Source organism: Crocodylus porosus, unplaced genomic scaffold (genome assembly GCF_001723895.1).
Source record: "Crocodylus porosus isolate Cpor-Errol unplaced genomic scaffold, CroPor_comp1, whole genome shotgun sequence".
Lineage (NCBI taxonomy): Eukaryota > Metazoa > Chordata > Crocodylia > Crocodylidae > Crocodylus > Crocodylus porosus.
This window is the reverse complement of record NW_017728886.1, coordinates 118,860,887-118,873,761: the sequence shown is the minus strand read 5'-3', so window position 1 is coordinate 118,873,761 and position 12,875 is coordinate 118,860,887. Positions and strand designations below refer to the sequence as shown.

Sequence of the window (12,875 nt, the reverse complement as noted above, 5' to 3'; positions counted from 1 at the left end):
CCCTAAGCATGCAGTCCCCTGCTGGCCCCTCCTGGATGTGTGCCAGAATAATTTTCTCGAACAGCTTGCCTAGGATCAAGGTAAGACTAACCGGCCTATAGTCTCCCGGGTCCTCCTTCCTCCCTTTTTTGAAGATGGGGACCACGTTGGCCCTCTTCCAGTCCTCCGGTACATTGGTATTTGATGGTATACTGGTTCCCAATTTAGATGACTCAACAGAACCTGTGCCATTTGCTCATAATGAACGCTGAACTTCTGTTTATTTCCCCTGACCGTAGAGTTCTGGAACCCCTGTACATTTTATAGAAGTTACATTTTGTTTTATGATAGACCTTCTTGGGGAAGATGAAAGCTGCAGTTGGACTGAAGGATGACATTTAAAAAGTGGAGTTGTTGAGAGAGATGAAATTTTGTCAATTTTTAGATTAGGAAGAATTATGATTCAGAAAAGTTTTCTCTTCTCAAGTTGTGTTCAGCAAATTGGGAAACTACTAAAATTGGAAGTACCCTTCCTAGGTTGGAGGGACTTGGTCACTGCCAGCTTTGCCCAGCAAGATGCCACCAGGCACTCTCCTCACAATCTGGAAAGCCCTTATTTGGCTTGCTGCATGGCCGTGGCCATGTGCTGGGGAAACCCCATCCCCTGTGGAAAAACCCCGCGAACGTTTTGGCAGGAAAATGTGACCAATCGGAGACTTGAAATTGGGCTTGTCATCTGGCCTATAAAGTTAGGGTTGAACTTCTGCCCAGGGAGAAGCACAGAGAAACCAGAGCAAACACCGCTCAGTAGAGAGAAGCCGGAGCATCCACCGCTCAGTGGGTAGGCCTGGCCAGCTTCCCGGGGCTTCTCCTGCCTCCGGAGCCATAAGCAATCATTTGTGCACCCGTTCGTATCCATTCTTGTTCTTGATCTCGTTTTGTTTTTTGTTATCTTGGATCCATTGTTTTGTTGTTTTTCGTTCGTTCATCCCTTATCCGAACCGGGACAAAACGTGCAGCCACATCAACACTGGTGGTGCATAAGTTGTCGTTCTGAGATCCATCGTTTTGTTTTTTGTTCGTCCGTCCCTTATTCGAACCGGGACGGATCCAAGTGTAACTGCCTGCGCAGCCACATCAACACCAGTGGTGCATAAGTAAGAGGTCAAATAAAAATGTTCTGGAACCGTTACGAGTCTACCTCTCCCTCTCGCAAACTAACATCAGGGGACAGAACCCACCGGGGCAACAGTCACAACCTGGCTCGCGCCCCACATAGACTTGAACAAATTCACTGAATTAATGACAAAAATTAACTCTGTCTAGTCTGTTATATTCCAAGTTCCTAAATGCCATTTGCTTATATTTGAAATGTAAAGTTAGAGCTAGCTCCCACTAAAGATAAAAGGAGTTTTGCCATAGGTTGAGCTTAAGTATAATCAGACCCTAAAGAAAAGAAAGGGGATCTGATAGTCAAGAGAGAAAATTATATTTGTAGTATTTTTTATTTTAGTAGAGAGGCATTTGCTATAGCATATAACATAATTTGTTCAGAAAAAATACAGCAAGATTATAATCTTTTAAAGATCTGTTAATATGTTATAATCACACAATACCCACTCAAAATAAGAAGCTATGCTTAACATCATTGTAAACACAAAATGTAGAGTCTTAAATTAGCATAAATTGTACTAATGTGACTTTCACAAGGTAAAAATGAATCTCCTAAGGCAAGAGTTCTCAATCCCTGGGTTGCAGCAAACTGGCTGCTGGTCCACAGCACAGCCAGCTGCCAGACCAGAAGTGTCCGCAGACTGCAAACTGTGATCCCCCACAGCTGGGCAGAGAGGCAGTGCCCACGACGGCAGCACAGGGTTTGGTTCACCCCTCCCCCTCCTACCCGGGAATGCAGGTATCCTTACCTGTCCTTCGGCCAGAAATTCTGGCTACAGTTGGCTGTGACTGCTGGGCCTCGGTTTGCCGGGCCGCAGTCACAATGTTGGGAACCCCTGTCCTAAGAAATACCAGTATTTTACTATGGGTATTTCCCAAGCTTCTCAGCTTTGCTGGTTGCTGCATGGGGTTGGGAGGGAATTTTCTCCCCTTCCTACTGTTACAGGTATCAAGTATTTTTTTGAGGCACTGGGTATTGGCTACAGCTGAGGCTAGGAATTTTGACGGGGGTTCCAATGTTCTGGTTGGGACTTAAACACAGAGGTTCCTGGCTAGCGGATTTTGCCTCTCTGCTCAGAGTGAGATAGATGGTCATATCTGAGGTCAGGAAGGAATTTTACCCGTTGGTCAGACTGGTAAGGACTGTGAGGGATTTTGCCTTCTTTGTAGCAGGGGGCACAGTCCTCTTCTTGCTCCTCTCTTGAGCATATATTAAAAACCTTCACAGCAACAGAACTTTGGCCACCAGGATCCCCCTGCTTTAGTTATGACAGATTAGGCTGTTGTGTCTTGTGTTGGGTCAGACTGCACTGTAGTTTTGCTAAGAAGTTAGACAGGGGATTTGTATAGGATGGTTTAGGATAATTTTGAATTAATGATGGAAATTAGGCAGGGGTCTAAGTAACTTATGGAGGTCCCTTCCAGCCCTACTTATTTATGATTCTATGATATTTCAATATGAAACAAAACTATTTTGCATGGTGTTTAAGGATATCCATCTACCCATTTTTTCAGATTTCTATTTTCCAATTATGTTCTGTGTCTCCTTTTACAAAACAGGGCTATACTTAAAATTTCTAAGTCAAAAAGCAAGAACTTTTTCTATGACTCCATAAATTACATTCAATGAATTCTTTGATAGCTGACTCTTATTAAACACAATTTGTTAAAAGACACTAAATGCCCTTAACTCCCAATTAAATTAATGAATTGATATGTTTTCAAAATATTGACATACAATTCAAAAACAAAAAAAGAAAGAACATTTACAACATAAAAATGCACTGATCTGTTCTGACATCTTACCATAAATCACATATTTGATTAAGTAGTTTTTTTCACTCTGCTCTGCAGTTGGTTTATATACGATGGAACAGGTATAAACTCCACTCAGGTCGTATTTGAAATGTCTGAATATTAGGGTTCCTGTTGGTGTTATTTTCATACTGCTATTTTCTAGTAAATAAAACAAGTAAAATAAGTTTAGTTTCCATTATAACATGAGACTATCAGATGAATAAATATGAATGACAATGTTTAATGTACACACAATCATACTGTTATAGCCTTAATAAAGACAGGTAACTTGTTAACTGTAGTACATGAGTGCACTGTTCCTGGACATTTACCATTTGGGTGATATACGCCCTGGTATTTCTGAGCTGTGAGAACCCTCTCTTCCCTAATACACTACCAAACATTCAGTTATAAAAGTATAAAAGTATTTTGCAACTTCAACCACCCATGCTCTTTCTAGAAATTTATAGCTTGCAATTGTAGCAGATTCCCGGCAGGAGTGGAAAGTCTGATTATGCAGAGGCAATATATTAAAAAAAACAGCTATAGTTACTAGTAAGAAGTAATTTTTCTTTCTTTACGAATTATCTCTGCATATTGCTGGAACTTAACCAGCAGCAAACTCTGAATTAGACAGTAAAGACTACCAGAGCACCTTCCCAAGATAAACCTCACATACAGCAGCAGTCTGATAGATTTACAGGACAGAAATACTACAAAGGCATGAGGCAGTGGATTGAGCCCCAGAAGCCTCAGATATTGACAGCCCAGAATAAGTTATAACAGGTTTTAAAGCATATTCTAATCCACTTTGATAAAACCTGTGTGGGGAAGTGTTTTCCATCTCCATTGCCAGCAGGCACAAAATGTCTAGTGGTTTTACCAAGTATCTTACTCAGGTGAAAAGGGCTGAAGAGGGAGAGCTAGGTCTGTCTCTAGGTGAGCTTACAATGCAGCACCTTGTAGATCATATTCCCCCAGCCATTAAAAAACTGTGAAGCATTATTCTTCTTTCATTCACAGGACTTTCCAGGGTCTGACCTGGCATTGCCCTAAATATGTGTCAGCTCCTTAAAAGTTTAACTTGAACACCATAAACAAAAAAGGCTTTGGAATTACAGTGGGTATTAGTGAAACATCATTTAATTTTTGTATAACTCTGTTCCACCAGCATTACAGTAATTTTTTATTCTCCTTTCTGAACCCCTCCCATCAGTCTAATTGCAGTAAGATGATGCACAGAACTGACAGTCTGCAGTTACAGCAAAGCTGTAGAAAGAAAGGACTGTTACATTTCAGAGACAAGATGCCTTAAAAAAGCCTCCTAATTTTCTTTTGATTTTATTAACAATATTAATATCAGTAAATTAAAAACTTGCTATCTAGTTTCTTCCCCAAATTATCAACCAAATACTAAAGAATGCTGGCCCTAATACTAACTTTGGGATATTCTGGAGAATGTTCTATTTTTCTTTTTTACTGTGAGAAAAAGCCATCTATTTTTGTTCTACTTCCCAACAATAAGCTATTCTCAATAGGACATGCCCTTTCTCAAAGATTATTTTTTCTTAATAATCCCTCTTGAAGGATTTTATCAAATCTTTTAAGTAAATGATTACCTGCTACCCCTAGTGTTTCAGATGCATTGCTATAAAACATTACAGATAAAATTAATAGTGACTGGATCCTCAAGTGACTCAGAAGCAGAGTAACCCAGGGGATCAAATGAAATAATTATTTCATACGTAAACATACAGAAGAAAAAAAATCTGAAAAATATGTATAAATTACATTCCAGTTTACAGCACAAAAAACTTAGGGATAAAATACCTTGAAAAGGAATAGCTCAAAACCATACAGAACCATTGGGACCAAAAAGTACCAAACAGGCCAGCTTAAAGGGGAGTTTGCTCGGGAAGGTCTGCTTGCAGAGAGGGGTGGGAGAGAGACATTGGATTAAGAGACCTAGAGAAATGGCTGGAGGACACTGCAATGCCAGATCCACTGTCACTGCCATAGCCAGCTCTTCCTCTGCTTGCACCTGGCAGGACTGCTCACCTTGAAGGCTTCCACTCAGCAGCTTGCAGGTTATTTCCAGTGATAGCCAGGTGGGAAGTGCCTGCAATGTGAGCAGTGGCTCCTGGTGGTGTCCCTCAGGGAACCAGCAAGATAATTATAGAAGGAGATGGTGAGGCTCCAAAGCTTCCTCTGCCATGAGGACTTGATCAATTTGATGCCTGATGAGATCTCTAGGACTGCAGAGGAAGGACTGCCAGAGGCAGTGCTAGAGAAGGAAGAGTACATGGGCTCCCACTAAAGGGGGAAGCTGGAAGCTTGGGGTCTTTGGCAGCAAGCAGAACTCTTCAACTCTTGGAGAGAAGGTTCCACTGCTGTGCACGAATCCTCTAGCCACAATGACACACAGGAGGGCATTCAAGCAATGGAGGTCCAGATAAGTACTAACATCTTGAGACACAGGCGGCGTGACAGAAAACCTGAGGCAACCAAGGGGGAACTCAGGTGTACTTATGAGAATGCCAGAAGCACGGGAAACAAACAGGAAGAACTGGCACTCCTTCTGGTTGACAAGGAATTTGGTCTGATTGGGTTGACAGAGACCTGGGTGGATGACACACATGATTAGGCAGTGAATATTGAGGGCTACACACTTTAGAGGAAGGATCATGTCGGGAAGAAGGGAGGTGTGGCCCTCTATGTCAAAGAGTGGTACTCCTCCCTGCAGGTCATGTTTGAGAGCAGGGAAGGGTCCCTTGAGATCCTCTGGGTCAGGATACAAGGGGGATCAGGAGAGGGAGACTTGATGGTAGGAGTCTACTACAGGCATCCCTCCCAAGAGGAGAAGTGCGATCAGGCATTCTCTGGAGAGTTGATTGAGGCAGCTCAGACTAAAGACATGATGGTCATGGGTGACTTCAAGTAACCTGATGTGTTGGGAGGACCACTCGGCCACCTCCAGCAGGTCAGCCAACTTCTTGGCAGCAACAGGTGATCTGTTTCTGACAGGTTATTGAAGGGCCTACTAGGAGTAAGACCACGCTGGATTTGGTGCTGACCAAGGGGGAGGACATCACAGGTGACCTAAGAATTGGTGGTACTCTGGGCAACAGCAGTCATGACCTGATAAGGTTCACCATCCACCATAAGACTGGGAAATGAGTCAGCAGAGCAGAAGTCCTAGATTTCAGGAAGGCAGATTTTGGCAGGCTCAAGAGGCCGGTTGCAGAGGCCCTCTACAACCAGCAACTGGAAGATTTGGGAGTCCAGGAATGATAGTGCTTCCTTAAAGAGGCAATTCTCACAGCTTAAAAACAGGCCATCCCCATGCAGACAGAAAGCAGGAAAGGAGCCAGCAGGTATATTAGAGAGCTATTGGAAAAGAAAGAAGCATATAAGCAATGGAAGAACGGATCAGCTGCCAGGGCCTGCAGATACGAGACACGGAAAGCTAAGGCAGGCATGGAAATCAAGCTGGCAACCAGCATAAAAGACAACAAAAAGTCTACAGATACATAGGGAGCAAGAAAACATCAGGATCCACTGTGGGACCCCTACCAAATGCTCAGAGGCAGCCCACAGGCGATGCCCGCAAAAAAGCAGAACTCCTAAATACATACTTCACATTGATATTCCTGAAATCAAATGGGAGCTGTAATATAGAGAGGACAGCAGATTACATAAAATTAGTTCTGAACAAGTGAGGGATCTGCTACAACACCTGGATGCTTTTAAGTCTGCTGGGCCAGATGACCTGCACCTGAGAGACCTGAAAGAACTGGCTGAGCTTATAGCAGCACCACTCACCAAGCTGTTTGAAGAATCATGTTCCTACACTTAGGATGGAACAGTTCCAGGCATCAGTATAGGCTGGAGACCAGCTGATTTAGCAGCAGCTCCACAGAAAAGGATCTGGGGGTTATAGTGGACAATAAACTGAATATGAGTCAACAGTGTGCCCGTGTTGTGAAGGTTAACAGCATGCTGAGCTGCATTAGTAGGAGTGTTACCTATTTGAGGGAAGTGATAATTCCCCTCTATTTGCCAGAGGTGAAGCCACATCTGGAGTACTGTGATGGTAGCAAATGACAGAACAAGGAGCAATGGTCTCAAGTGGCAGCAAGGAAAGTTTAGGTTAGATAGCCTCACTAGGTTAGATACCCTCACTGGGAGGGTAGTAAAACACTAGAACAGGTTACCCAGAGACGTTGTGGAATCTCCATCCTTGAATGTTTTTAAGACCTGGCTAGACAAAGCCTTGGCTGGGATAATCCAGTTGGGGAGAGTCCTGATTTGGGCAGGGGGACAGAATAGATGACCTCTTGAGGTCCTACCAAATCCTAGTTTTCTATTATGCCTTAAAGTCACCTTTTTTAAACTTTCAGGATAAGATTTTCAGAGACAAGCAAAGAACACTGACTTGTTATTGACTGTGCTTGGGTCTTAAATGCCTAATTCTCTCAGGGTGATAGTGAAGTATCTAATTGCCAATTTAAGCTAATTTCTTAGAATAACCTAACTCCAATTATCTTCTTAGTTTACTGCCTGTGTAGTCTTTCAGTACCAGCGGAGCCAGATATTCAGTATCAAACCATGTCAATTAGGTCTGAAGAGTGTGTTTCAGTTGGAGTAAAAGGCTTTCCAAATCTTAACAGTTGAATCAGAAAAGTTAATGTGGATCAAACACACATTTGAGTTATGACTTCTTAGACTCCAGAAATTCTAAAGGTTGGGCATATGATGTCATGAGTACGCATGAAGCCTAAAGTTTGATGCTAGCCTTCCTAGCTGCTACAATTATAATATGTAGAGTAAATGGATCTCAAAAAGAAAAATCAGTTAAAAATAATTAATTGTGGAAGGAAAAGCAACCCTCAAGCCCAATACATGTGACAGAATTGACAACAAATCATAAGAGGGGTTTTTTTGGTTGTAAGAGGAAAAAACAAAAACCCAACTGCTGAACCAAAGTGATAATCACAACAGTGGTGGAAGGGGAGGGGAAGGACGAGGGGGAGCGGGGGGCAGCAGAAGTGTAGGGTCTGGAAGCAGCAGCAGCAGTGGATCTGGAGGTGGTGGGAGGGATCCAGTGGTAGCAGTGGGTCCAGAGGAGAGGTCCAGGGCTATGGTGAGCCAAGCTCACCACTAATGGTCACCGCCATTGGCTACAGGTTGAAATTCCACACCCTGAATTTCCTGAATTCCATGGCAGGCCATGGCCCCTAACTTCAGGTAGCTTGCAAGTCAAATTACTTGCTTGATAAGATGCACTGGAATAATTCCAATGAATTATTGGAACATTAGCATAACTTCAAAATTTAAAACTTTGAGATTGTTAATAAGCTTTTAAATTCAAATAATCAATTTTGCTATATTAATTTATTTTGCATCATAAAAAGTTGAGCTGATACTCTGTGCAGTAAGACAAGTATTTCTGATTATATTTCACTGTAAACTATTTTCACAGATAAGGTCCTTGCTTCCCTGTCTCTCTCTTCCATATTCACAACAGAAGATAAAATAAATTTAAAAGGAGAGTTTAATTTTTTTTCCTTCAGTACAGTCTCAAAAAGCCTGCTGTGTGAGGTAGAAGACGACTTGCAAATTAATAGATAAGGTGAAATTCTTTCCTTAAGGGCATGTCAAGATGATTAGTTTTTTGTAGAACAGGTCATCTGAAAGCCAAATTATCAGTTGGGATTTCCAGAAGACCTGATCACAGAAATATTTATGTTAATTCTCATTGCCTGAAATGTAAAGCAAAATACTATTACCATTTCACTACTAAAAATTGCAATAGGAAAAATATGTTTCACAGCTAAACAAATGTGGAATAAACTCATTCAAAACAATTATATTAATATGTAATAATTCAAATTAAAAATAATTAAATCCAGTTAAAATACTTTGAAGTATTAAAACAACTTTCAACTCCTGAATGAGATTCATAGATACCAAGATCTGCTCTATAGCAGTGAAGCATTTGCTTACAGCCTCTGAATCTCTATCAAATCCTCTTTAAGGATCAGAGTCTCAGTTAATTAAACTTTGAATTGAAAATAAAAGAAGTACTTCAGATGTAGATCAGTGTAACGTACATTGGAAACTGGATATAAAAAGACACCTAGGATGTGCCTCAGCACAGCTGATCCCCTTCACTGGGCAAAATATAGTTTCATAGTTGGTAGGGTCGGAAGGGACCTGAGCAGATCATCAAGTCCGACCCCCTGCCACGGCAGGAAAGAGTACTGGGGTCAAACAACCCCAGCGAGGTGTTCATCCAGCCTTCTTTTAAAGACCCCCTGGGTAGGAGCCAGCACCACTTCTCTTGGAAGTTGGTTCCAGATCCTAGCCACCATGACAGTGAAGTGTCGCCTCCTGATGTTTAGTCTGAATCTACTCTCTGTCAGCTTGTGACCGTTATTTCTTGTCACTCCTGGTAAGGGACTCCCCCAATGCCTGCTGGTCCCCTCTGACTAGTTTGTAACAGGCCACTAGATCCCCCCTCAGCCTTCTCTTGTGGAAGCTGAACAGGTTCAGGTCCTTTAGCCTCTTGTCTTAGGGCCTGCCCCGCTCCCCCCTGATCATGCGAGTGGCCCTGCACTGGACCCTCTCCATGTTGTCCACATCCCTCCTGAAGTGCAGCACCCAGAACTGGATGCAGTACTCCAACTGTGGCCTGACCAGTGCCGCATAGAGGGGGAGTATCACCTCCTTGGACCTGCTATGGATGCATGACAAGGTGTGGTTGGCCTTCCTGACCGCTTCTCCACACTGCCAGCCCATGTTCATTTTGGCATCAATAATGACTCCAAGATCCTGCTCTGCCTCTGCACTAATGAGAAGGGAGCTCCCCAGCCTGTAGGTATGCTGCTGGTTCTTCCTCCCCAGGTGCAGTATCCTGCACTTGTCCGTGTTGAAACCCATCCTGTTCTCATCTGCCCACCCCTGTAATCTGTCCACATCCAGTTGCAGCCTATTCCTCCCTTCTTGCATGCCCACTTCTCCCCACATCTTAGTGTTGTCTGCGAATATGAACAGGGTGCTTTTTAGCCCCTCATCCAAGTCACCGATGAAGATGTTGAACAGTGCGGGCCCGAGGACCGAGCCCTGGGGGACCCCACTGCTCACATCCCTCCAGGTCGAAAAAGACCCATCCACCACCAATCTCTAGGTGCGGCCCTCCAGCCAATTAGTGACCCATCTGACTGTGTAGGTATCAACGCCACAGTCTGCTAGTTTTTTAGTGAGGATGGTGTGAGAGACAATGTCAAAGGCCTTCCTAAAGTCCAGAAATACTATGCGACACCTGCAGTCCAAGGATTTTGTCTCACACTGTCCACACATTGATCCTGAGGGAAAATGGACATGTTTCCCACTTGCAGAGACACACCCCAGAGCGATCTCCAGGGCATGTCTCTGTAGACAGGGAAAGCTGGGTTTCCCCCTGGGCCTGTCTCTGTACGAGGTGAAACCCATGCAGGTGCTCCTGGGCTACAATAGCCTGATCCTGCATGGGAATTCCTGGGGTGGTGGGGGGCCCCTCAAACCCCAGGAGCACCTGCTTGGGGTGGCTGGAGACAGCTACAGGCTGCCTGTGCTCTCACACCATAAAGCTGACAGACATGTGCTGCGATATAAGCTGCATATACAGCAATATATTCAAATTATGTGGGACAATTCTTCCAGGTTTGGTCTCCTGGTAGAAAAGCTTGCCCAGAGCCACTTGTATTGATATTTGAATGCTGAGACCTGAAGAGTGGGAAGTTTGCAGGGCTGACACTAAGCCAGAGTGGACCTCTGTGCACACATATAAGTTTGCTCTGCAGACTCCCTTTCAATGACAGAGCAAAACCCTTGCCTGATTCCAACTGCCAGGAAACTGGGTACACCCCACTACAAAGATGGTACAACATGAGAGGAAGCAAGAGCTGAAGTCATTCTTGTGGGAAGAGTATTAGAAACTGAGTGACCAAGAGGGAATCTAGGGCTCCTGTTACTTTAAGGGGGGAAACATTCTGGATAAAACTCCAGGTGAGGGGAGACTGCACATAAAGGGCTGTAGGAGAGCTGGCCACCAGGGATATATAGGCTACAGGCTATGAGACAGGCTTCTTGCTGCCCACCCAGATCCTATCACAGTGTTGGTGATTTCTCAGTCTACTATAAGAGCCCTGCACAAGAGGCAAAGTACTGCTAGAGCAGCTAGATCAGCCACTACAGGCTACAGACCAATCAGCAAGCATAATTAGAGAACACCTGTAGCCAGCTCACTGAAGTCACCTAACCAGAAAGGGACAGGGCCTGGGGACATAAACCCAGGCCTTGAGCCAGGGCAGTCACTTTAGCCCTAGAGGCAAAAAGGGAAAGAGCCCTGCTGCGAGATGGCTGTTGCCGGATGACTGACTGAGACCCCATCAAGCCTGAGAACAGCAAGTAAGGAGCTAAGGTCTAGTAGGGGACTGAGGCCCTGAATGAACAGAGATGTGAAGCAGACAGCCAGGGGGCTTAGATTTAAGTTACAGATAGAGTGCTAAGGTTGTGTTTGAATTTTAGTTTACTGCACCCTAATACAAGTGCAAATGTGATGGTGATGCTTTACTGCAGAGCTAATTGGTCTACTCCACAGTAAAGCACATGTACAGGTGCACCCAGTAAGAGTAAGGATCTCAGCAGAGAGGTATCTATGTAAAATAGTATGTACTATATAATGCATACACGTGTACAACAGATACACAAAATTCTAATTCCTCTTAAGATTTCTTTTTTGCTGTTATGCTGCACCTTTTTATCTTAAGTGATATACTGTTACCCAAATCAAAAAAAAAAAAAAGAGCAGCAGGAGCATCACAAATATTCTAAATTGCATTTCATAGGTTTCATTTATCACCTACACAAATAGAAGAAAGGAAAAAAAGATCAAGTATCTACCTGCAACCATGTCACCATTTGGTCCGTGCCACTGGAATATTGGATCAATCAGTTCTGAAACCCGTAGCCGATTTGTCACACACAGAATACGGGGACTTTCATGATTCAACCTGACATAGACTTTGACTGAAAATACAATATATGATCATCAGTAGCAAATATTTCTTAGGCAATATAAAATGTCTGTACTACAAAAATAAGCTAATAAAGTGCAGTCCTTTTTTTTAAGCATAACCCCAGCGGGGTTCTGATTTTGAGGTTACCCTACAGTCTCCATCACCAAAAAAAGAAATACTAAAGACATGCTCTTGCCTTTTGAAGTGAAATGGAAAGTTTGGGGATTTTTTTTTCTAATTTTACTAAATATTCTTTTCAATTATAACCTCTCAACTTCTTCTGTTTACATCATGCTTTTATTTTCTGTAAGAACTGCAGCATATTTCACCATGCTGTCCTTGGAAGAATGGAATGTATCTTGAAATTTATCCAAGAGGGTCTCTCTTGCAGGATTCCCCAGTGTTTTGTTTTGTCTCCTTTATGGTTCAGCATATAAGTCACTGCGGAGGACAGCAAGCTGGTCCGCAGCTTCCAAGGGGGCTGCAGGGCCAGGCAGATGACCAGCTGGTCCTGTTTGTAATCAGCTGGGCTGTTGCAAGCAGGGGATGGTTAAACTCTCTAGGCAGGGGGAGCCTCCCCTGGAGGGGAACCTTGCTAACCCCAACTTGGGTTGCAAGTTCCGTGTAAAATAATGACATGATTGGGATTGGTCTCTGATTTTAACAATTGCATATCCTGCTTGCATGCGTGGCATGGCAGTATGTGCAATTTTGGAGATAAGAGCCTATCACTACATTATTTTAAGATATGCCAGAGGCCTCAAAAACAAATCCGAACCTGTTTGTGAAGCAAATAGTGTGGCTTTTTGCTTAGTGGAGCTCAATACAGTGCCCATCAGTTATTACAATCTCACTCAATAGAAT

At 43.3% G+C, this 12,875-nt stretch overlaps 1 protein-coding gene across 6 annotated transcripts in view; it reads right to left on the bottom strand.

Moving 5' to 3' along the window:
• Nucleotides 1–12,875, bottom strand: part of ZPBP (zona pellucida binding protein) — a 50,868-nt gene that overhangs the window by 25,791 nt on the left and 12,202 nt on the right. For 5 of the 6 annotated variants that reach the window (XM_019541108.1, XM_019541076.1, XM_019541093.1 and 2 more), the window contains exons 3-4: nt 11,896–12,021; nt 2,959–3,108 (exon numbers count right to left, since the gene is read on the bottom strand). In XM_019541108.1, coding sequence (XP_019396653.1) covers nt 2,959–3,108; nt 11,896–12,021 — 276 coding nt within the window. The remainder of the gene's footprint in view (nt 1–2,958; nt 3,109–11,895; nt 12,022–12,875) is intronic. The other variant, XM_019541084.1, reaches the window with a different exon arrangement.